Below are 21,597 nucleotides of genomic sequence, written 5' to 3' on the forward strand. Positions count from 1 at the left end.
CTCTGTACTGGGCTGGTGTGGATGCAGCCATGGGGCCGGCTATCAACATCGCCCACCTCTCCCTGTGCAGCCAGCCAGGCCACCAGCATCACCCGGGAGGGCAGGGATGCCCAAGGACTGCGCCGAAGTCCTCGGGATGCACTGAGAAGCATCACCTTTTCCAGCTGCTATTGGCTGCAGGGGGAAGCCGGTGATATTAGGCGCAGGTAGCAGCAGTGCTGGCAGCCAGACATTTTTAGCAAGTGTTACCAGGGCCCTTTCGCCTCTCCAGCTCCTCACTCTGTGGGTACCGCTCTCTCCAGCCCCGCCAAGATGCAGGTTTCCATCCGCGGGACCACGATCCATCATGTTTCAGCACGCAGCTCTGCAGCCCAGCTCCAGCCGCACCATCCCCGCAGCTCTCCTGGTGGCACCAGCGTTCCGCCAACACCCAAGCGGCTTTCTCCTGTGTTGACCTCTGCTCCGGACCAAATGCATTCCTTACACAGATGTTTACGACAAAGCAGCAAGACGCTTATTTTTTCTTTTTTTTTCTTCCCTTTTTTTTTTTTAATACAAGAGCTGTGTATTTAAAAAATATACAATTTTTATTTTAAATTTCTAAAGCATAACCCTGTGAGATTTTTTTTTGTAATGAACAGTGCAGGACCCCACCTGCACGGAAAATTCCTGCCCCGCCTTTGGAGCAGGGATCAGGTTGTGGGGTCTCTGCCATCACTGCTGCCCCTGTGACAGTAGCACCGGGTCACCTGTCCCCATGCACCAAGCTAAGGCATTTGGAAACGATGGAGAGGTGGGAGAGGGATGCCAGCTCATGCCCAAGCATCCCTGAAAGGGTGCTTTGCTCTCCTCTCAGTGATGAGGATGCTTGAGCAAGTCACGTCCTCAGCATCTCTGCAGCCAGGCCAACCGACTCAGCAGTCCCCTTAGGGACAGCAGTCCTGCCCTCTGTCCCTCTCTTCCCCAACTGTTCTTCCCAGGCAGCTCTAAGTTGGTTTTGCTGAACTGGTGAAGAAATGAAACGTGGGCTGGCCTCAGGAGTCAGCCTCCCTGTCTGTGAGTAGCCAGCACGCCCACTTCAGCATCGACTTTGAGATCCTGCAAAACCAGACCAGGGGACGCAGGGTGAGAAGGGACCGGTGGGGACACGCTGCTGCACAGCAGCCTGGTGATAAGGGCTATCGCGGAGCTTGGGGACCGGCTGCAGGGATGTCCACACCCCATGGGGCCAGCCACAGCAGGGACAAGGGAGGGTTGTGCCGCGTTATCACTGCACTGACCTGACAGATCTTACTTGCTCGCAGAGCTCAGGACTTGGTGCCTTGTATCTGTACTGGACCGGCTCGTCTCTCACGTACTGCAGAGGCAAAGGGGAGGGTGAGGCTGGTCTGCCCCAGCTGCAAAACCCAAAGCACAGTCCCGCCAGGCAGCCCAAGACCCCAGAAGACCTGGGGAACCTCTGGGGCCTCTTCCTCAATTGCTTCCTGCTCTTTGAAGCTTATTTTACCCAAGGAGCTGGAAGGTGCTCCAGCAAGTGCTAGTTCTCACCCAACAAGGCAATGGGCTCAAATACATCTTCACCCAGTGCCCCAGATCATCCTTTGGGAGGGCTGAGGTCTCCACCTACATGGACACCTGCCTTCAACTCTCCTCTCCCCACCAGCCAGCTGAGACAAGGCCTGTGGCACAGGATCACACAGAGCATCCCTGGGGACCACCTCCCTGGAACCCCACCACCTGTTTCATCTTTACCGGCTGCAGATCTCTGCGCTGCTCTGGTTGGGAGCTGGGGCCACTCGCTGGGGCTGCTTGCTCTTCCTCTTCTTCCTCTGAGAGCTCCTTTCCACGCTGCAGCCCTGTTTCCTTCTTTCTGCTCCTCTTGGCACCCCGTGTGTTCATGAAATCCAACCTCCTGCCTGTGCCTCCTCCCCTGCCCCACGGGGCACCACGGGGATGCTGCTGCTCACTGAGGGCAGGCAGTGTGTCATCACTGTCTGCCAGCAGCTTCCTCTTGCCACCTGCAATATCTCCTCCCTGGGTCCTGGTACGAGCTGGACCACGCTTCAACGTATCTGGAGGGAAAGCTGTGCCACTGGAGTCTGCCTGTTCCTTGTGAGGCATCTTTTCAGGCAGGAACTGCAAGCTGCGGCTGGGTAAGACAGGAAAAACTGGAGAAAGGGATGGCAGGGTGTCCTGAGAGCCCCCAAATATCAGCAGGCCTTGAGCAGGGCTGGGGACATTGCTGGCTGCCTCTGCAGCTGACCTTGACTGGTTTGTGCCACTCTCCATCGGACTGGTATTTTTATAGGAGCAGAGCAGAGAGGGAGAGGAGGTCTGCACCAGCTCCTCTTGTGGCACGTCCTCAGGAGAGTCCTGGCTGCACATTTCGAGCAAGTCAGGGGTGTTGCTGTCAGCAGCCACATCTTGCTGGTTCTTCAGAGAAAGGTCACGTTGACACGTCTTCTCTGGTAAGAGAAAATGCCTGGTCAGCTTGGGCAGGGGGTTGGTGGGACCTGCCCCAGCCCATCAAGTTGGGCAGGAAAGCACTGGAGCTGGAACAATACAAGCGCAAGATAATGCAAACACTACAGCACTACTTCTTGGCCAGAGGAAAGCAAGCCAGTATCCAGGACAAGTTACGTGGTCACCCAGTGAAAGAAGATGGGGTTGTCTCCTGCTGATGAGGCATTTTGGACACCCAGAGGCATGGGAACTCACCATCTGAAGAGTTCATGGTCAAAGATATCAGGGGGAGCCCGTTCCAGGGGTTGTCCAGAGATCCCTCCAAGCTGTCCGACAAGGCTGATGACTCAGCAGCTGCAACAATCAAGGTGGGAAGTTGATTTTGGCAAAGAAAGTTGCTGCCCATTCCCAACCCTGGAGCAGCTACAAAGGGCTGTGCATGGTGGTCTCAGACAAGCAATGGTATGTGAGAGGAGATCCGAGAGCCCCTTCCAACCAAAACGGGGGTGTCAACCAGCCCCGGTGGCAGGGAACCCAGAGGCAGACACTGCCTGGAGTGCATGCAGGTGGGAGGAAGACCTTCTCTGACACCCTGCACTGTCCAGGAGAGCAGGTCCCTTCATCTCCCCTGCTAGGTAGAGCTCCTGCAGGTACTTCTGCAGCAAAGCTTGGTGATACCAAGCCTAGTGAGGTAAAACAAGCCTGTCCTGGGGCTGGACCACAGCCAGCCAAGAGCCCACGCTTGGGCTATGTGATGGCATTGAGGCAACAAAATAATTTTTTGTGCTCCCAGCACAAGGAAATGAAGCTGTTTGGCTTCAGGAGGCTGCGGGATGGGACCGTGCAGGCAGCGAGCCCCGGTCTCCCACAAACCTGGCCATGCCAGTACCTCCTCTACTCGGTCCCAGAAGAAGATGGGCTGAGCCACCTTTAGAGGGAATGACTAAGAGCTTGGATGGAATCTGGAAGTCCCACTACTCACAGCTGACTTGGGATATGACACTTGGGTCACCTGGCACTGTCCTTTCATCGCTTCTCTTCCCAGAAGTTGCTTCACACATGTCTGCAATGAAAGGAGTGGTCACATCCCAGCGTGGTGCACAGCCAGAGCAAAGAAAGTCTTCTCCTCGGCACAGGGGAAAAGACATGCTTGGACACTGAACTGCCCACCTGACAACCCTGCAGATGAAGCAATTGCACTGACCTGCCTTGGAAGCGTCGCAAGCAACTATTTCCTCCTCAGAAGAGATCACCAGAGTGTTGGCTGGGACGGTGAAGATGTCCTCATCCCGCTGCAATGGGACACATTCTGTGGTTTTCACTGGGCAGCCTCACGCAAGATGCAGGGGCCCACCCACAGCTGGCGGCTGAACACCATTGCTTTCCCTACCAAACCTCCATCTCTACCCAGTGCTCTTCCCCTTCCCTCTCCCATCCTGCCAGAGCAGGATCCTCACCATAACCTGTAACAGCAGGCAGACTGACCTCCATCTTCCGCTCTGCCTCCCACCGGGTGATGGGAACCTCATCATTCACCGTTGCTGCATTCTCCTTGGGCATCCCCAAGTCCAAACATTCCTCAGCATTTTCCTTCAAAACCTCCAGCTGGTTCTGTCCAATGGCATCAATCAGCTGGGAGACAGATGGCTCTAGAGGAAGTGCACGTGAGTGTCAGTGGAGAAGACACCTTAATTTAGGCAAGCCTCACTTGCAAATGCGTCTGCTCTGCTGCCTGACTGTCATGTGCACTGAAACATGGGGAAACACACAAAATTCTGTGTTTCCTCTGCTTCTAGAAACTATCTGTCTTTTCTCCATACAGGTCCTGGAGCTGCAGTGTGAGCACACGCATGCGAAGGTCCACACTGCTGCAGCTGTCAGCACCATCTTGACCTGCTTTGGGCTTAGCAACATTGCCTTGCAAGATCTGGTCAGGTTTGTGCTACCTCTCCCCAACGCAAACAAAGCTCTGTAGAGCCAGGAGCCCCACTAGGCAGCCAGAGCATCACGTGTCCCCCACAACCCTTTACCTGAGCTGGGGGCATTCTTCAGCGTGAGACTCCTCCTACAACGACCAAGGAGAAGACAAAGCCAGGTTAGGGCTGGGGCACATGCAGGCCAGCCGTCCTTGGCAGCTCTCAGTCACAGACTGAACACCCTGGCCTGGGAAGAAGCAGCTTGTGGAAGTGGCGGATTCTCCACTGGGTGCCAAATCCAGTGACCATTCAGCATCCCAGGAATAACCACCAGGGAGCCCTGTTCCTGGAAACCCTGGAGGATCTCCAGAGTTGGGGCTCCAAACATGGAGTGAAGAATGAGCTGTGCAGGGCTTCACCCACCCAGCCATGCTGGCCAAGGCTGGAAGAAGCAAGTTCCCCACGGGCTTTTCCTCCCAGCTCTGCCTGCTCAGAGAAAGAGGTTGGGTTGGAGAGCCCTCTAGGTCACCAGGATCTCATTTTGCATGGTCTACTCAGCTCTTTCAAACCCTGGGGCGGAGAGTCCCACAGTTTAACCAGGAAATGCCATAACGTGTGCCTGCCCTCGCCAGGCTGCTCTAGCCCTGCTCAAAGCCTGCACGCCCTTGTCATGGTGTCTGGGTCTGTTCCCCTGCAATGGCCAAACCCACACTTACAGCCAGAGCTCCTTTATCTTCTGCAGCACAGCGGGCTCCTGGTTCCTACAGCAAGGGAGATGCCTGTTACTGATTCCCTCCACACCCCCACCTTCCTTCAAAGCTCGTGATGGAGACAATTCCTCTTTCAAAGAGCAAAACGTCCCCACCACAACCAGCTCGCAACAGGACCCTCACGGTCATCTCTGGGCGAGAGATGAGAGCAGAGCCCCCCACCTGCCCTGCAGCACGTACCCATCAGATGACTCCAACCTCTGCCGCTCCATGGGTAGCACGATGAACCGCTGGGCTGTGAGGTAAAACTCACAGTCCTCCTGTAGAGAAAATGGAGTCTGTAAGACACCTCTGCAGTCCCTACCTCTGCTCCCATCTCCCCCAGGGCCAGTGAGCACCTGCGTGTCCACCCCAGCTCTGCCACCAATCCTTCAACAAAAGCAAGGAGCCCCCACAAAGTACAACCCCCTTCAGTAGGGGATTCGTAGCCTCTTGAATCAGCTGATGTCTCTTCAAGAGCCACAGGCCAGCCTGGGCCAGCCCAAGGCCACGAGGACACTCCTGAACCCCTGCAAGTGGACAGCAGGTAGCTCTGCCATCAGAGGTCCACACAGGTCTCTTGCAGCTGGACAACAGTAGGAGGGGGAGATGACCATGCCTCCAAGGAGGGCTCAAATCATCCCCTGCCCCAGCACCCAAGCCAAGCCATCGTTGCTGCCACAGACCCTCCCAGGAGATGCACATGGAAGAGAGAAGAAAGGCCACCCCCCATCTGCCTCCAGCTCCTGGGAGCCGTCAGGCATGCAGGAAGCAAGGCACAATGAAGGACCAAGTTGCTTTCACTCCTCAAGCACTTACAAGCCTGACCTCCTCCCGGAAACACACCGTGTACTTCTGCAAGACGATGATTCTGCAAATAAGGCTGGAAAGCTTGAGTTGCATGTGAGTGCTAGAAAAAGAGCAGAACAGGAACATCTTGGAGAGATGAAGAATGGAGTTGGACCACCCAGATACATAGCAGGGCTCCCCACACAGCTATGCCAACCGTATCAGGACATGCTGGCATGCATCTCAGCATGAGCATCAAAGACCAAAGGCTTCTGGCTCCTGCAATTTATTTCTGCTGCTTATCCTTGGCTCTGCTCCCAGCAACCTGCCAGTCTAGGGGCGTCCAACTGGGGAAACTGAGGAAAGCACTGAAGGAGCAGACTAGGCTACCATTATTAATGCTCTGGCTCCTTTCACAAAGACCATGGGCTGTTTATTCCTTTCAAATCACATCTACGCAGATTGTAGGTTCTGCCATTGACCCCTGTCCATCCTAGCCAGCTGAAACCAGAGCACTGACATTCTGGTCCTCTTCTCTTAGCGGCTCTTTCATGCAGATTTCCCACTCTGTGGCTGCTCTAGCTTAACACAACCTGGTACAAGACCAGGCAGGAGCCCCACTAGAAACTGTGGAGAACCGCTGTCCTCCCAGCCACATCTGAGTCACGGTGAAACCTACTTTTCCTCTGCGTGCAAAGCTTCAGACGTAATGACCACGCGGATGTGGTAGGACCCATCTGAGACTTGCAGGACGGCATCTTGGAGAAGGCCAGGCTGGTCCGGAGCAGCTGAGTCATTCAAAACCTATCAAGAGATTGGGGAGGGGAAAAAGAAATCTGACTTACAGACTCCCCTGTGAACAAGGACAGGACTCCATGCCTGGCTGAGAGCCTAGACTCTTAGGAGAGAAGGTCACCACTCACTGCCAGGCCAGGTGGTAATGCTTACCCCGAGGCCAAGGGGTCCAGTACACTCCTGTGCCTCCTGGCTGGACCAAGCAGGCTCTACACCAAGGTAGAATAAGGGACATATCACATTGTGCTTAAAAGACCAGTCATCATCAGCTGGATTCAAGGACACCCATGCCACCAGGATCCTGCTCCTGTAGGTATCACAACTTAGACACCTGGCGGTCCCCACAGGCTGTCTCCCCTCGCCCTGGTAGGAAAAGTCCAGCGTGCAAGTGGCCAGTCCCACTGCGTGCTCACTCACTATGGGCAACTCTTGATTTCCAGCATGGGTAGAGTGACACACGCTGCAGAACACCGGTACCAGCAGCAGGCAGGGCTGCTTATGGGACTGGGTGAAAAAAAACAGGATAAAGAGGGTAGGTTGGGAAGTTATAGTTCTGAAACAGGTAGAGAAGAAGTAGGACCTAGCTAGAGCCCAGATCAAGCAGCAGGATGGTGCTGCTGCTCAAGGTATGCCCCCAACCTTTATTCACTGTAGAGGACGCAGGTAGGTATCAGCTGGAGAGCAGTCACACTGAGGCAACCCTCTTTGTTAATCCCTCAAACCCTAGCAGGGATCTACTCATTCACTGCTGGCTCCTCATCAGCCCAGGCACAAGAAACCTCCTGCATGGGAGAGGGGACCAGGCCAAGAAGCAGGGAACCAGTGATTTCACCACTTCCATGTCTTCATATGGGATGGGGAACAGGACCACAGTGTCTTTTCTCGTAACTTTTTTTGTCCCATCTCATCTCTCCTTCTGTTTAAATCACAATACCCATCTTTCTCTTTCCTGATCATGTTAGCAAGGAGACACCTAAGCTGCCTCAAACATCTCCTTCCTCAGAAGACATTAGAAGGTGGGTAACGATAATGTTGTCCATGGTGGGATGCTGATACAAGCACTTAAAGGCTGTGAGAGAACTACAAACCAGAGCACTGGAGCTGGGTTTCATTAGCATCCAGGTCAAGACCACAATCCATCACAGGGCAGGAACTGCACACCCTGCTCATGCAGGTCCCACGCCTGCTTGTGCACCCAATTGTCTCACAGGATCTTCATCCAAACCCTCCAAGTCCACAGCTAATGATCAGCAGCACTGTTGTTTACCTCCTGCTTCCTTCCTGCTGCCCATTGGGCCTCAAACAGGCAAGACTAGAGTTCCCTCCTGCCGTGTAAGACAGAACAAATGTCAAACACATCACCAGTGCTGCACAGAAACCTCTCCAGGCACGATGCAGGAGTACATTTTGTGCCTCAGAGCCCCATGCCCAGAATCACCATGCCAGAGGCTCTTCTAGAAGAGCCAACATCCATGAGAGAACGAGCTCGTGGTCCCATCAAGGCTCACCGCCAGAGAGGACGAGGCTTCAGACACCTCAGCAAGTCCTGCTTCTGCTTCATGCTACCAATTGTGAGGACCACCCACCAGATGGCGTTGTACAAGGAAGGACGGGATGCAAAGAGGAGGAAAGCAAGGCAGCGGAGACTAGGAAAGCAAAGACCTCGGAGACCACAAGCTCTTTGGAAGAGAGCACGGCACCCATACCAGAAGTGATAAAGTCAGCAAAAGCCACCAGAAATGGGAAAAGCAAAGTGCCTCCGCCTCAAGAAACCAATAATCAAAGACTTTGAAGTAGTAGACTCCCACAGCCACTGAAGTGGGATCCACTGGACACTTCCAGGAATTCAGATTTCAGATGTTGCTGGTGCACTCATGGCACTTACCCGCAGGACCTGCCCGGCCAGAAGATTCTCTGTGGCATCCAGCTGCTCATAATTCACCAAGAGGTCAGCAATCCAAGGCTGCAAGGCGTAGACTTTAGGAGAAGACATGTCCTTGTTTTCATACGCAAACCTATAGGAGAAAAGATGAGGCACCAAATCAGAAGAGTGAGACACAGCAAAACTCCGGCATCCCAGGAACGGTTTTGCACCCCAAACCTGCCATGTTGCCCCACCCCCAAGGCTGGCTCAAATCCAGCCCAAATTCACCCACTTCTCGGCAACGAAACATCAGCAGGCTCTGAGCTGTGTGCGGGCCAGCCCAGGCCTTTTGCAAGTCTCCCACCCAGTCCAGGCCACTTCTTTCTCACCTCTTCCCACTCTATTATCCATCAATATTTACTTTCCTGTGTCTGGGAATTAACCATCACTTTCTCACAGGAAGCGGTCTCTCTTTTCTGGATAAAGGCTGGGCAGGGGGACTGGGACAGACAGGGTTTAGGGACAGGCAGAGGTTTTGGGGGACAGGCAGGGTTTTTTCTGTACAGGCTGGGTTTTGGGGGACTTGCAGGGTTTTGGGGACAGGCAGTGTTTGTGGGGACAGGCCAGGTTTTGTGGGACCTGCATGGCTTTTTGGGACCCACAGGATTTTGGGGGACAGACAAGGGTTTGGGACAGTCCAAGTTTGGGGGGACCTGCAGGTTTTCTGGGGACAGGCTGGATTTTGGAGACCTGCAGGGGTTTTGGAATGAGGTAAGGTTTTTGGAGGACCTGAAGGGTTTGGGGGGGGATCTGAAGGGTTTTAGGTACCCGCAGGATTTGGGGGACCTGAAGGACTTTTGGGGGCAGGCAGGGTTTGGGGAGATCTGAAGGGTTTTGGGGGAACCTGCAGGGTTTCTGCATACCTGAGGGTTGTTGGGGACAGGCTAGGTTTTGGGGACCTGCAGGGTTTGGGGAAGACGTACAGCGTTTTGGGGTGACCTGAAAGGTTTGTGGGGGACCTGCAGGGGTTTTGGGGAATTTGAAGGGTTGTGAGGTTGAGGCAGGGTTTTGAGCAAAACTGATGGGGTTTTGGAGACCTGAAGGGTTGTGGGACAGGCAGAACTTTTTGAGGATCTGCAGGGTTTTGGAGGACCTGAAGGGGTTTGAGGGGACCTGCAGGGTTGTGGGGACCTGAAGGGGGTTTGGGGACAGGCAAGGTTTTGGGGGACCTGAACGGTTTTGGGGGGACATGCAGGGGCTTTGGGGAATCTGAAGAGTTGCTGGGTAGAGGCAGGGTTTTGGGAGGACCTGCAGGGTTGTGGGGACTTGCAGGGCCTTGGGGGAATCTGATGGGTTTTTGGGGACCTGAAGGGTTGTGGGACAGACAGGGCTCTTTGGGGACCCGCAGGGTTGGGGGGGGGGGGGGGCTGCCTTGCTCCCGTGCCCCTCACCTGTCCCCCAGCTCCGCTCGCCGCCCCACGCCCTCCCCGCCGGGCCCCGCCATGGCCCGGGCGGCGCCGGGAACCGGAACCGGAAACGGCGCCGGCATCCGGGGCGGGGCGGGCACAGGCCGCAGCCAGAGCGCCGGCTGTGGACGCTGGTTTGCAGCCGCATCCTCAGCTCCAGCCGCGTCCCGAGCTCCAGCCGTGTTCCCAACTCCATCCCCAGCCCCATTCACATCCACATCCCCAGTTCCTGTCCCACCCACATCCCCAACTCATTCCTCAGCCCCATCCGCGTCTCCAACTCCATCCACGTTCCCAGCTCCAATCCCATCCACAGCCCCAGTTCCATCCAAAGCCCAGCCCACACCATTCTCCTCACTCCTCCAGGCTTTTTCCAGGCACACCCATGCTTTCCCTTGTTGTTAGCCAGGGTTTCTGTTACGGCTTCCCCTTCCGTGGCTCCTATGTGAGGATAGACTGTCACCGGAACATTTGTTTTCCGGTTGTTTCCTTTGGGTTTGGCCCCCATAGCTCCAAGCAGCCCGAGGTTCTCCCTAGGTGGTCGCCCTAGGGAAGAAGCATCCTTCTGCCATGGGCTTGCCCAGGCTTTGCCTCCCCTTGAGACATTAAAGCTGCTTACCTGCTCAAATCTGGCCAGCAGCCTGGGAAATGTTCAGCCATGTCCCAAGGGGATGGCAAAAACCTCCTCTTATGCACGTCAGGGCTGAAATCAGCCATGTCCACGATGGCTTGGTGCAGCTGGCATTGTTTTATCCCCAGGCCAGTGGCTGCACCAGGCTTGAGAGAGCACGGTGAAAAGCTGTGACAAGACAGATGTGTGCTACACAGAGGAGTAGACAGCAGAGTTTGTTTTTAAAGATAAAAATCTAATCTATTAGGATCTTCGCATAAGGTAGCATGGGCACAGGTCAAACCCCTTGAACAGAATGGTTGGTTCCTGTCAAGTTGCAGAGGTCCGGGCGGCAGCATCTCCAGCTGGAGCTGGTGAGACTCCCCAGGCTTACACCCACCTGGTCCTGCACCATCACCTGCCTGAGCTGTTGCCATTAATTATCTTAAACTACCTACAAGCTTTCTCCTAGCTATCTTAAATAGAACTTCCACTCTCACAGCCAGGCTGTGCTAAGTTTGGTTAATGATGCAGCAGGAACCTGGGGAGGCCATGGATTGTCCAAGTCCTCCCTGCAGGGTGTTCATCTGCTCATAGAGACACGCGGGTGTGCTTCTCTATTGATTTTAAGTGCAGCAGGAGCTTCTGGAGGATCTTCAGGCCAGTCCCAAAGCTCCTATATCCACCGATCAAATGTTCTCCTTGGAAGGCAGCAGGAATTCAGTCCAGTGGTCAGGCTGGTGTCTCTCTGCTGCAGGAATGGGCTGGGCAGTACATGGACCATCCTGGGACTGGATGTGTGTCTCGTGCCAGGTGTGTGCCTGGGCACAGCCCCAATTCCCAGCCACACCGCCATCATTCCCGGGAGGAAAAACTGAATTTTATCCTGCTATCACTCTTACAACTTAGATATAATAGCTGTTGTTAGAGCAGACCCTGAGGAAGGGGTCGCTCTGGGCAGCTCTAGAGGGTTGCCAAGTGGTCCTGGAGGGTTTCTAGATTTTTAGCTTGTTGTGGTGGCTGAGGGACACTCATCTGTCCTGGCTGCGCCATCCCTAACCCTGGCTTTGGCATTGTGCACATTAAGGCCAATGAAATGTGCTGTACAAGGTCAGTGAGTCCACCCTTGCCTGCCTGATCTTGGGCGAAGCAAGGGACAGAGCCTGGTGTGCCAAGAAAGAGGATGGTGTTGGGAAGGGGCATCTTGGTGCGGGAACAGGGGTAGGTCTGGCACTGAAAAATGAGCAGCTCAGGTTTGATGGAGCAGGGAAGGTGGAAAGAGCTGCTCTCCAGTCATCCAGCCCAGGGCATTCCCTGTCTGGGCAGGAAACTTGGCTCCCTTTGCATCATTCCTTGGCTGCCAGGAGAGGTGGATCTAGAGTATGGAGCACAGCCAAGCGACTGGGGCACAGGCAGAGAACTTCCCAGGGCCGTGGGCTGATGCAAGCCCTTCCTGGGCAAATGTGAGATAACTGAGTAGCAAAGTGCAAGAGCAGTGTGGTAGTAGAACAGAGCAGCATGGCAGGGCTTCAAGTCCGCTCTGTTCTGGTGACTGGAGCCAACCGGGGAATCGGCCTGGGACTTGTCCAGCAGTTCCTGGGGATGACAAACCCGCCCAAGTGGGTCTTTGCGTCTTGTCGAGACCCAAAGGGACAGCAAGTGCAGGTGAGAAGGGGCTGGAATGCAGTGGGTTGTGTTGGGGAATGGGAGCGCTGAGTGTCGGGGCAGCAGGTTGGTGCAGGCAAGGAGTTTGCAAAGGGCTTGAGCTGCAACTGGGCACCTGCAGCACAGGGCAGCTGCGTTGGGATGGCTGTGGGACCAGCTGTGTGGGGGGTGTGCAGAGGGGACAGTGGGATGCAGTGTGTGCGGAGGCATGGAGCCCAATCCAGTGGGAGCACGGCAGCCAGAGCAGGGTGCAGGATGTGAGGTGGTGCAGAAACAGAGCTGGAGCAATGCGGGGTTTGCCTGGGAAAGGCTGAGCTTTTCTGCAGCCCCTCATGCCTCTCCATGCCCTTGTGGTCCCCTCTCTTGCAGGAGTTACAGAATTTGGCCTCCAAGCACCCCAACCTGGTCATCATTCCACTCGGTAGGTGCCCTGAGGTGGGGATCCCTTGTCCCTGTTTCCCTGGCAAATGCCCAGGTGCTGTGCACACTCTGAGAGCCCAGCGGTGGGAGGGAGCCATGGCAACACATCAGTGTCTGCAGAGACACCGTGCACTGCTGTCCCTCCTCCCCATGGCCGTCCCTGAAGGGACACAGGGAGCCCCAAGCCACCATGGGGATGCAGGCACTGACCTCCTCTGCGCTGGCTCTGCAGAAGTCACCGACCCCGCCAGCATCAAGGCAGCTGCAGCCAGAGTCGGGGAGCAGCTGGGGGGCTCAGGGCTCAACCTCCTCATCAACAATGCTGGAATTGCCAAGGTGAACTTGCTTGATAACGAAACGCTGGAGGACATGACCCGTACTTATACCACCAACACAGCTGGGCCACTGCTGCTGGGCCAGGTGAGCCCCTGATCCAAACCAGTTTGTCTCAGGGGGTGCAAGAGGCTGGTGGGAGAGGATCCTGCCATCGCTCTGCTTCCTGGTGGACTCTCAGTTGACAAGAAGCTTGTGGAGCCATGGGCTAGAGCTCAGGAGCTGAAGCCTGGCAGGCTGTGAAAGTGGGAAGAGGAGGGAGGATGCTCCAGGGCTGGTGCTTGCATCGCCTGCTATGGAAGGAGCTGGTCCTTTCCCCTGTGCTACCTTTCGGCACACTCCTGTTTCCTCTCCTCTGTTCTCTTGTCCTCACAGGCATTCCTGCCCCTGCTGAAGAAGGCTGCCCAGGGGAGCCCAGGCTCAGCGCTGAGCTGCAGCAAAGCAGCCATCGTCAACATGTCCAGCTCTGGGGGATCCATCACTTCTCTTGAGGGCTGGGATCTGATGCAAGTTGTCTCGTACCGCTGCAGCAAGGTACAGCCATGCCGTACTGGGAGCAGATTTGATTTCTGTGCCCTGTTCCTGCCACAGGGTCTACACATGTCCCCTTGCAGCCCCCTTTCCCCTCCCACCGCTGTCCCTGTCCTGTCTCCCTGCAGGCTGCTCTGAACATGCTGACCAAGTGCCAGTCCCTGGGGTACCGGGAGCACGGCATCCTCTGCATCGCTCTCCACCCTGGCTGGGTGCAAACCGACATGGGCAACTCAGTTGGATTCACGGTAGGAGTTTCACCATGTGGGTCCATCAGAGCCACTGTGCCGATTTTCCAGGGTGGGAGGGAGGGAGTTGCTGCCCTGAGCCCTTGACCACAACCTCCCCACCTGCTCCAGCCCTGCGTGGGCAGCTCCCCCTGCCCTGGCCCAGGCTGCCTGGTGCCCCCATCCCCTCGGGCCCCTGCTCTGACCCTCTGCCCGGGACTGGTGCCTTTCCCCTCACCCTCGAGCGGCTCCTTCCCCCAGCTCCAGGGGCTCCAGGCAGCCCTTGCCCAGGCTTAGGGCACAAACTGCCCCTCTTCTGCTGCCCTACAGCCCCCCTTGACGGTGGATGAGAGCGTACGAGGGATGCTGAAGGTGCTCTCCTCCCTCTCCGAGAAGGACACTGGCACTTTTCTGGACTGGGAAGGGAAGGCCATATCCTGGTGAGATGCCAGCCCATCCTCCTGGCAGTGGGGTCCTGTGCTGGTGCTCTCACCTGCCCCACATCCTCAATAAACCCCTGCTCTGTTCTGCGGTCCCGCTCCTCATCCTGTGCCGTGGCAGTGCCTGCAGCTGCCTGCCTGGCCCCTGGCTCTCTCTGGGGTCCCCACAGCCTGTGGGTCCCGTGGCACTGTGGCCACCCTCGGGACATGAGGCACCGGAGCCGGGGCAGAGGGGAGCGATGTCCTGGGCACCGCAGGGCTGGCTCCCCTTGCCTGGCTGTGGGGCACCCCCAGGGCTGTGCCAAGGGCTGGGGTCACAAGGGTCAGCTGCCCTCTCCCCTGGGGGGATGTTTGGCTCCAGGCAGGACAGACGGACACCCGGCGCTCAGGCAGCAAGTGGGGAGCAGGTGCCAGGCTTGGCTGGGGGGTGTGGAGATGGAATAGAGAGGTGTCAGCTCCCAGCATTTACAGAGGCGAGGGGTACAGCATGGCTGCAGGGCTATCCGTGGGGTGGGAAAGGAGAGAGAAGCTGCTTCCCGAGCCCTTCCCCTCTTCCTGACAGCCCAGGGTGGGTGGGCGGTGAGCGGGGTGACCGTACAGATGGGTGAGCCAGCAAGCGGAAGGCGGCAGCATGGCAAGAGGTGCTGTCTGTCCATGTCCATCTATCCATCACCAGGGCAGGCTGTTGCCTTCCCAGTCAAGGAAGGCGCCGGAGGTGTCCTGCGAAAGGCTGGCCAGCACGGCCGGGACGCCCCGCACGCTGTGATCCACCGTCAGGGGTGCCTGCAGAGGAGAAAAGGGCGCAGCATCGCGGCCATGGGCTGTGACCGGCACGAGAAGCAGCTGGGCTTGAGCAGCCGGGAGGGTGCTCGGACTCAGAGCGGTACTCCATGGCTCGGGGCAGGGATGTCCTTACTGCCACCCCCTCTGTTCTCTGCACTGGCCGAGGGAGACAGGGCTGGCTGCCCCGTCCACTTGGCACGTAGCGGGTTGCTACCTTCTCCCTGCTGCTCCACCCCAGGACATGGCCCTGGCAGCTCACAGCATCACCCGACATCCCCTTCCCCAAGTGCCCTGCCCTCCCCAAGAGCTGGGGTACAGCGGGGGTCCTGCTGACCCTCCCCTGCACAGCCCAGTGTCGGTCCCCGTGTCGGTCTTCACCCAGCCAGGATGGAGGGCTGTGCACAAGATCTCCTTGTCTTGGAGCTCCACAGCCATGCACCTCATTACCATGTTCTGGGCAGCCTGGAAGAGGCACCACCGTGCCAGTACGACTCAGGGTGCAGGCGGGCACGATAGGGATTTCCCAGCAAGGTGGGCTGTGGAAGTGGGAAATGGGACTTTGCCCTGGGGTAAAGCTTTGGCACAATCCTCCTGAAAGGCCCAGGAGCTGCTGGTCTCAGTCTTCTTGCTTACACTTGTGAGAACCAGGAAGGCAGGGGTTGGCTGAGGGCAGTGGGTGCCCCCGTGGGCTCCTCTCCACAGGCACGGTGCACAGCAGAGCATCCCCAGCACCTCCCCTGGCACCTCACCTTGCTGGCATGGTATGGATACATTGGGGCCTGCGGCACGCTGAGGCACAACCCAATGAAGCCCAATTTGGTGGAGATGTTAATGACCACAGCCCTGCTGCAGCTCAGCCCATCCTTCCCTGCATCCTTCGCTGCCTTCTCCAGGAATGGCAGAAATTTCTGATGCAAAAACACTCCGTTAATACACTACAAACCCCAAGCTTGAGGACCACACTGGAGGTCTCTGTTGCAGGCCACGGGTGAGGAGCTGGACAGACACTCCCAGCAGAAGGGCGGGGGATGGGGACAATGCCCCAAAGATGGGCCAGGTTCCAGTCTTTCCTTTCCCCAGCAAAGGACTGAGATGACACAGTTAGCCCAGGGCAGGCAGGAGCTTCAGCTGGGGAGGAGCAAAGCATGGGAGATGCTGGGGCTGAGCTGAGCTGCCTCTCAGCCTCCCTGCTTCTCTGGATGGGCAGAGGAACCCCACAGTCCTGGTCTTGTCCCCATCAGGGTGTCTCATTTGACAGAGCGAGAACCCACCCAGCTGAGGGTACCTTTCTCATGGGGAGCATTTCCGGAGGCAGGAGAAACCCAAAAGGTCCACATATACCTTGCCCACCTGGAGCAGCCCAACCACATTGGTGGCAAACACAGAGAGCATCTGCTGTGAATCCAGGGAGCGCAGTGTGGCGTGTAATGAAAGATTTGGGCTGTTATCTGAATCTGGACCTCCCCAACTTCACAAATGCTTCAGTCAGGGGCTGTGGGAACAACCCCTCTCAAGCAACCAGAAACAACTGACCTCCCTGAAATTGGGCTAACAGGAGTAAGCACTTCCAGGGCCCTTTTCTTCACTTAAATATCAGTATCTCTTTGCCACGCTTTACTGGCAGAATGCTTTGGCCAAAGCAATAGAAGTGGTATTTTTTAAGTTTATATTCAGCTCTTGGGTTTACCTGTTAGGATGTGCAATGGCTGAAATGGCCATTGTTTATTTTAAAGGGGTCATCTAAACACCTTCAGGATCTGAAATGGGACAGTTAGGCCAACCTTAAACTTCATATCTTATCTTTAAATATCCCAAGTACACCACCGAGTTAAGAACCATGAATATTCATTGCTCCCTGCGCACATTCCCGCTCATGTGTTTTGGAGGCACTGATCAGAGGAGCCAGCTGGGTGGGGGGATTACAGGGCTGGATTCCTTTTTGCCGCAATTTGGCCCCTAAGCTATGTCTCTATTCTCATGCTTAGACAAGACTGACTTAGCAAAGGCTTGCAAGACTGCAAACTCCCTTCTTGGAGTATTTTGTGCACTGTGGAACAGCAGAAAAATGCTTTTTCCTGGCAATTTTAACTAGCCTGGTGTCTTTATGGTGGTGAGCAAGCATCTGAGTGGCCTGGGACTTGTTACTACCCTGCCTTGTGCAGCGTGGACCTTCACAGAGAGGTCATTTGATGCGATAATCTCCTGTGGGGCTGCCGTACATGAGGGGATGGAGATTTGGGATGTGAGAGGATTTGCATGGCCGGCTGCAGGACGTATCACAGGGTGCTGCTTAGTGACTCATTTCTGGATAATGATCAAAGGGAGTTCAAGGCTTCATCACTCTATGTGTAAGGGATCTTTCGGTCGCTTTGGTGAATAATTAATTGCTCTGTTTGGACTCATTGAGTCATTGCTTCAAGGTCCAGGTGTGTGGGACCAGCACGTTTCTAGTGCTTGGCCAGCTACATTTGCTGAAGGAAAGCATTCCTGTCTTCTTGGAAGACATAAGAGGATAAAGATGGGAAAGAAGGACAGAACAAAAGGAATTATCAGGTCTTATGCATTTTGGAATTGATTTCTAACTTCCTTTCTGAAAAAATGGATTATTCTTACTGATTTGAAGCCAAACATGACTTAAGATGGAGAAAACCAGCCTGGAGCACCTTCTCTTTCTTTAAAGAATACTTTGTTGCTCTTAGATTTTTCAAAGCTTTTTAGCTTATTTTGGAACTTTATTGATAGTCTGTTTTTTAGGGGGTGTATATATCCTAGTAAAGGTTGTTTATTCAGTGGTCGGCCCTTGAGATATCCCTTTTACTACATGTTGGCCATGTTTTGGTGAGCAAACTAATTGTGCTGTTCCCATCCTGTACTGCCAGTTGGGGCTCACATCTAATTTAAAAAATGCTATTTTTTCGTCACAGAGAAGGTGTTGCACTTTAATAATCTTCAATAATAAGAGAGAGCTTTGCTGCCTTTTCTTTTTTTTTAGAAAAACCTGACTTCAGGAATGCTTTCTTTACTAAGAAAAGCTAAATTTTACCTGAACTTTTCAGGTGTTTTTAAACAAATAAGTAGGTAGATGAAGACTAATGTCTTTGCATTGCCTTGATTCAGTTCTCTTATTACTGGCTCTAAGGAAATGATCAGAGTATTTAAAAGCTCTGACTGCTTCCCACCTCACTTATTACAGTGATGGCAATTCTGGTGCAAATGCTTCCCCAAAATCCTTCTTTTGGGTTTGGATGGGGCTTTTTACCAACTTTCATTTAAAAAAAAAGAGGCTGGAAGCAGTCCCTGCTCTCTCAGCCACCGCTATCTGCCTCCTCAAGACATAACTGCAAGAAACCATATTCCTCAGCCTGGTGCTCCTTATCTCCCCATGTTTCACTCCAACACTGCCCTCCTCAGTGATGCCTCATCCCTGCCCAGCACCCTGGAAGCTTCCTACCTGAGGATACTCCAACTTTGACAACAGAAGGGTCTTTCCTGGTTGCTTTCCGTTTCCTCTCCTGAACCCCCATGCTGAATAGTCCACTTGCCCCATTTTCCTGTGGGTCCTTAGTTCTGCTGACAAAGGCCACCGAATCTGGTCCACCTCCATGGAAACAGGGAAAGGACATTCCCCAGTCCGGGCTGTGAACATCCTGAACCACAACATGCCTCTGAGTCTGAGCATCAATCTGTGATACCACCACCACAAGGTCGAATTTCCCATATGCATCCTGTTAGCCTATTTCTTTCCTCTCTTTTTACCAGCAGCAAAGGATATGTTGACTGTGGCCACTTCCAAACAGACTTCAAACCAAACCTCCTCAGGAACCATCTGGTAAGTCTGCTCGGTGTGCCCTGACTTGCTTCGCTTTGCCAACCCAACCCAAGACTCAAGCAGTGTATTTAGCATCTTTGGGAACAGAGATCATGCCTTTCCCATGAAGCTTGCTCAGATGAGGTGTCCGGACCCACCTTTGCCTGCCTCCAAAGCTGTTTTGACTGCTTCCAACCAGAGGACAACTATTCGTGGAGGGGAAAGCCTGCCCAGATGTGCACCAGTCACTTCTGGCCACCTGGCAGGGCTGGAGCAGACTCACTGCTGTCAGCATTAAGGCAGGCTGTCTGACAAAGATCCCCGCATCGTGTCCCCAAAGTGAGTAGAGGGTTAGAAGCAATGTTAGATGCAAGGAGGGAGACTTCTCCGTACCTAGCTGGACCAGTTTGATGCTGGGGTGCTGGGCAGCTAATTCTCGCAGGGCCTGGAAACAAAGTGATGGACCAAGGGAGGAAGTTAAAAGTCACCAGTGGCACCCCAAGTTCTCCCATCCCTGTGTCCAGGTCACCCCAGCTGGAACCAGGTCAGGGTGGCTGTGCTTTTGCTGGGGAAATGTGCAAGGCTGTTCCCAGGGGCCAGAATGGGGCGGCATCTCTGCAGCTGGCAGGAGAAGGCGTGCTGCCAGGCTCAGGCACTGCCCCTGACCTGGGGGATCTCAGCATGGAGAAGGGATTGGCTGGCCATCAGCATGGCCAGGAACAAGTGACAAGGGTGTGGGCACCACATCTGACCCTCTAGCCTCATCCCACCCAGCCAGGTCACCCACTGCCATAACCATTGGGGGACTGGGGAGTCATGAGACCCTGCCAGAGCACCCAGCCAGGGCCAGAGCTGGCAGAGCTGCTGGGACCATGGATTCCCTTTGCCTGCCTTGCTCGGGACCATCCCCATGCCCTATATGCCCACACTGACCTTCCCCCTTGGACCCCTGGGTTCATGGCAGGTGGCAAATATGTGCTGGAGGGGCTGGGGGCAGGTGGCAAGCTGCCTCACAAGCTCCAGCCTAATGCCCCGGTTGGACCCTGTCACCAGGACGCTCCAAGCCAGTGCAGCCATCTCCGCAGTCTCTGCACCAGGCAGTAACACACAGCGCATTGCCACCTGCTCGTCATGAAGATGGGGCAGGCGCAGCCCAGGGTGTGGGTCCGAGCACCCACGGGGACAGGGACAGTGCCAGCACCAGCCTTGGCCCCTCACCTGCCCTGGGCAGAGACAAGATCCCAAGATGGACCAAGCACCCCCCATCATTTCGGCATGTGGGGTTGCGTGTATCCTGCATCACCCATGTTCCCATCGCTTCATTTCTCTAAAGCCCTGGCTCCCAAAGTCTCTGTAACTGCAGAAGGGTCACCTCTACCATGAGCTTGGAAAAGCACCTGGAAACTTAACCAGACCCAAATGTGGCCACATCACTCTGCTCCTCTCTGGCGGACAATGCTGGATGCTCATCAGCCCAAGAGGTGCCTGCAAAACCAAAGCTCAGACCAGCTCAGACCAGCCCGGGGACATGTATTTTTTAAGAGGCAGAAGTGAGTAAGGCACTGAAAGAAAGGATGAGCTGCCATGTAAAAAGCCTCATCTGAAACATTGGGGCAACCGGAATTTATGGTGCAGGAGTAAATAAGAGGAATGTAGTGGAGATGGGTCCCGCACATCTGTACATGCCCAAGGGACGCATCTGTTGCCCAGACTGGCTCAGCCTGATGGAGGGGACAGAGATGGCTGTTCCTTGAGTATGTGAGTGGCTTCTTGTCTGGCAGTCACCAAATAAATACCTGGGCCAGGAGCTGAGAGAGGGTGAAGGGGCTCTGGGTTTGGACAATGTGCTTTCAAGTAATGCAAAGGATGGAGACGAGGGAGCAGTGATATTTCCCTACATCCGGTGGGCTGACTATGACCCCCTGGAAGGTAAGCGTGCTGGGTGTGGATTTGGATGGTGTTAGACTCAGACCTGCTGTAGCAGTTGTTACTGAGGGTGTCATCATCTGCACATGCAATTGCACTGCACAGACTTGCCTGCTGCTATCTGTAAGCAGCATCCAGAGCAGGGTTGCCATTAGGAACCAACAAGACTGGAGTTTCCTCTTTTCCTTCCAGGCTGCTTGGGAAAGAGAAAACAGATACAAGCCGAGGGGGCTGCAGGGCCAGGAATGGTAGGAATGACGGCATCGGCACTGAGCTGGGGAAGGCACGTAGCAGCAATCTTTGGAAATAGCTGTCAGATGGTGACTGAGGCCAAGCAGGATAGCAGTGCAGACACCCTAGTGGCTCAGGAGCCACAGCCTGAGGCCAAAGAGATGCTCTGGGGAAGAGATGAGCCCAGCCTACAAGATGCCAATGCTATAGAGGCACTTGGGGACCACGCAGGCTGAGAGGACCTGGGAGGACCAAACCCAGCCAAGAGGAGCAGGGACTGCAATGACTTCAGATCAGGATGACCACAGCAAATTCAACATGTAGCAAACCCCCTCCTTGTGTAGGTTGTTGTAGGTTGTAGGTTGCTAGATAAGAGATAATTTGTGGCCAGCTGACTTTGGCCTAATTGCAGCAGCTGTGAGATCTTTGGAAGTGGCCTATCACCAGGGTAGCTGCTAACGAGCTGATAAGGGTATATAAAACCTTGCCTGGCAGAATAAGAGAGAGTCCTTAGAGCAGCCTAAGGAGATGTAGTTGGAGCACTCAGACTAAAGCAAACCTTATAGCACCCAAATGGAGGC

General features: G+C 54.9%; 3 protein-coding genes across 9 annotated transcripts; 1 reads left to right on the forward strand and 2 right to left on the reverse strand.

Moving 5' to 3' along the window:
• Positions 1-321: 321 nt before the first annotated feature.
• On the reverse strand, positions 322-10,101 carry ACD (ACD shelterin complex subunit and telomerase recruitment factor). Of its 7 annotated transcripts, XM_054078336.1 has the most exons (15): positions 10,028-10,101; positions 8,598-8,727; positions 6,597-6,721; positions 5,948-6,038; positions 5,330-5,409; positions 5,096-5,140; positions 4,494-4,528; positions 3,949-4,112; positions 3,668-3,755; positions 3,446-3,526; positions 2,719-2,817; positions 2,264-2,465; positions 1,753-2,149; positions 1,281-1,357; positions 322-457 (listed from the first exon to the last, which is right to left on the reverse strand). In XM_054078336.1, exons 1-15 carry the CDS (start codon positions 10,078-10,080, stop codon positions 352-354), a joined length of 1,773 nt encoding a protein of 590 aa, XP_053934311.1. In that variant the 5' UTR covers positions 10,081-10,101; the 3' UTR covers positions 322-351. The 7 variants fall into 7 exon arrangements, with proteins under 7 accessions (XP_053934311.1, XP_053934307.1, XP_053934305.1 ...); XM_054078332.1 differs by having other exon boundaries at positions 1,753-2,465; positions 5,975-6,038; XM_054078330.1 differs by having other exon boundaries at positions 1,753-2,465.
• Positions 10,102-11,984: 1,883 nt separating this feature from the next.
• Positions 11,985-14,353, forward strand: LOC104068324 (C-factor). Its single transcript, XM_009571192.2, has 6 exons — positions 11,985-12,317; positions 12,687-12,738; positions 12,970-13,157; positions 13,446-13,604; positions 13,730-13,849; positions 14,159-14,353. Exons 1-6 carry the CDS (start codon positions 12,171-12,173, stop codon positions 14,270-14,272), a joined length of 780 nt encoding a protein of 259 aa, XP_009569487.2. The 5' UTR covers positions 11,985-12,170; the 3' UTR covers positions 14,273-14,353.
• Positions 14,354-14,937: 584 nt separating this feature from the next.
• On the reverse strand, positions 14,938-19,936 carry LOC128853519 (C-factor-like). Its single transcript, XM_054079077.1, has 6 exons — positions 19,793-19,936; positions 19,253-19,304; positions 16,393-16,505; positions 15,801-15,959; positions 15,405-15,513; positions 14,938-15,053 (listed from the first exon to the last, which is right to left on the reverse strand). The coding sequence occupies exons 1-6, from the start codon at positions 19,934-19,936 to the stop codon at positions 14,938-14,940; spliced, it is 693 nt and encodes a 230-aa protein (XP_053935052.1).
• Between the last annotated feature and the right edge of the window lie 1,661 nt (positions 19,937-21,597).

This window comes from Cuculus canorus, chromosome 13 (genome assembly GCF_017976375.1).
Source record: "Cuculus canorus isolate bCucCan1 chromosome 13, bCucCan1.pri, whole genome shotgun sequence".
Classification (NCBI taxonomy): domain Eukaryota; kingdom Metazoa; phylum Chordata; class Aves; order Cuculiformes; family Cuculidae; genus Cuculus; species Cuculus canorus.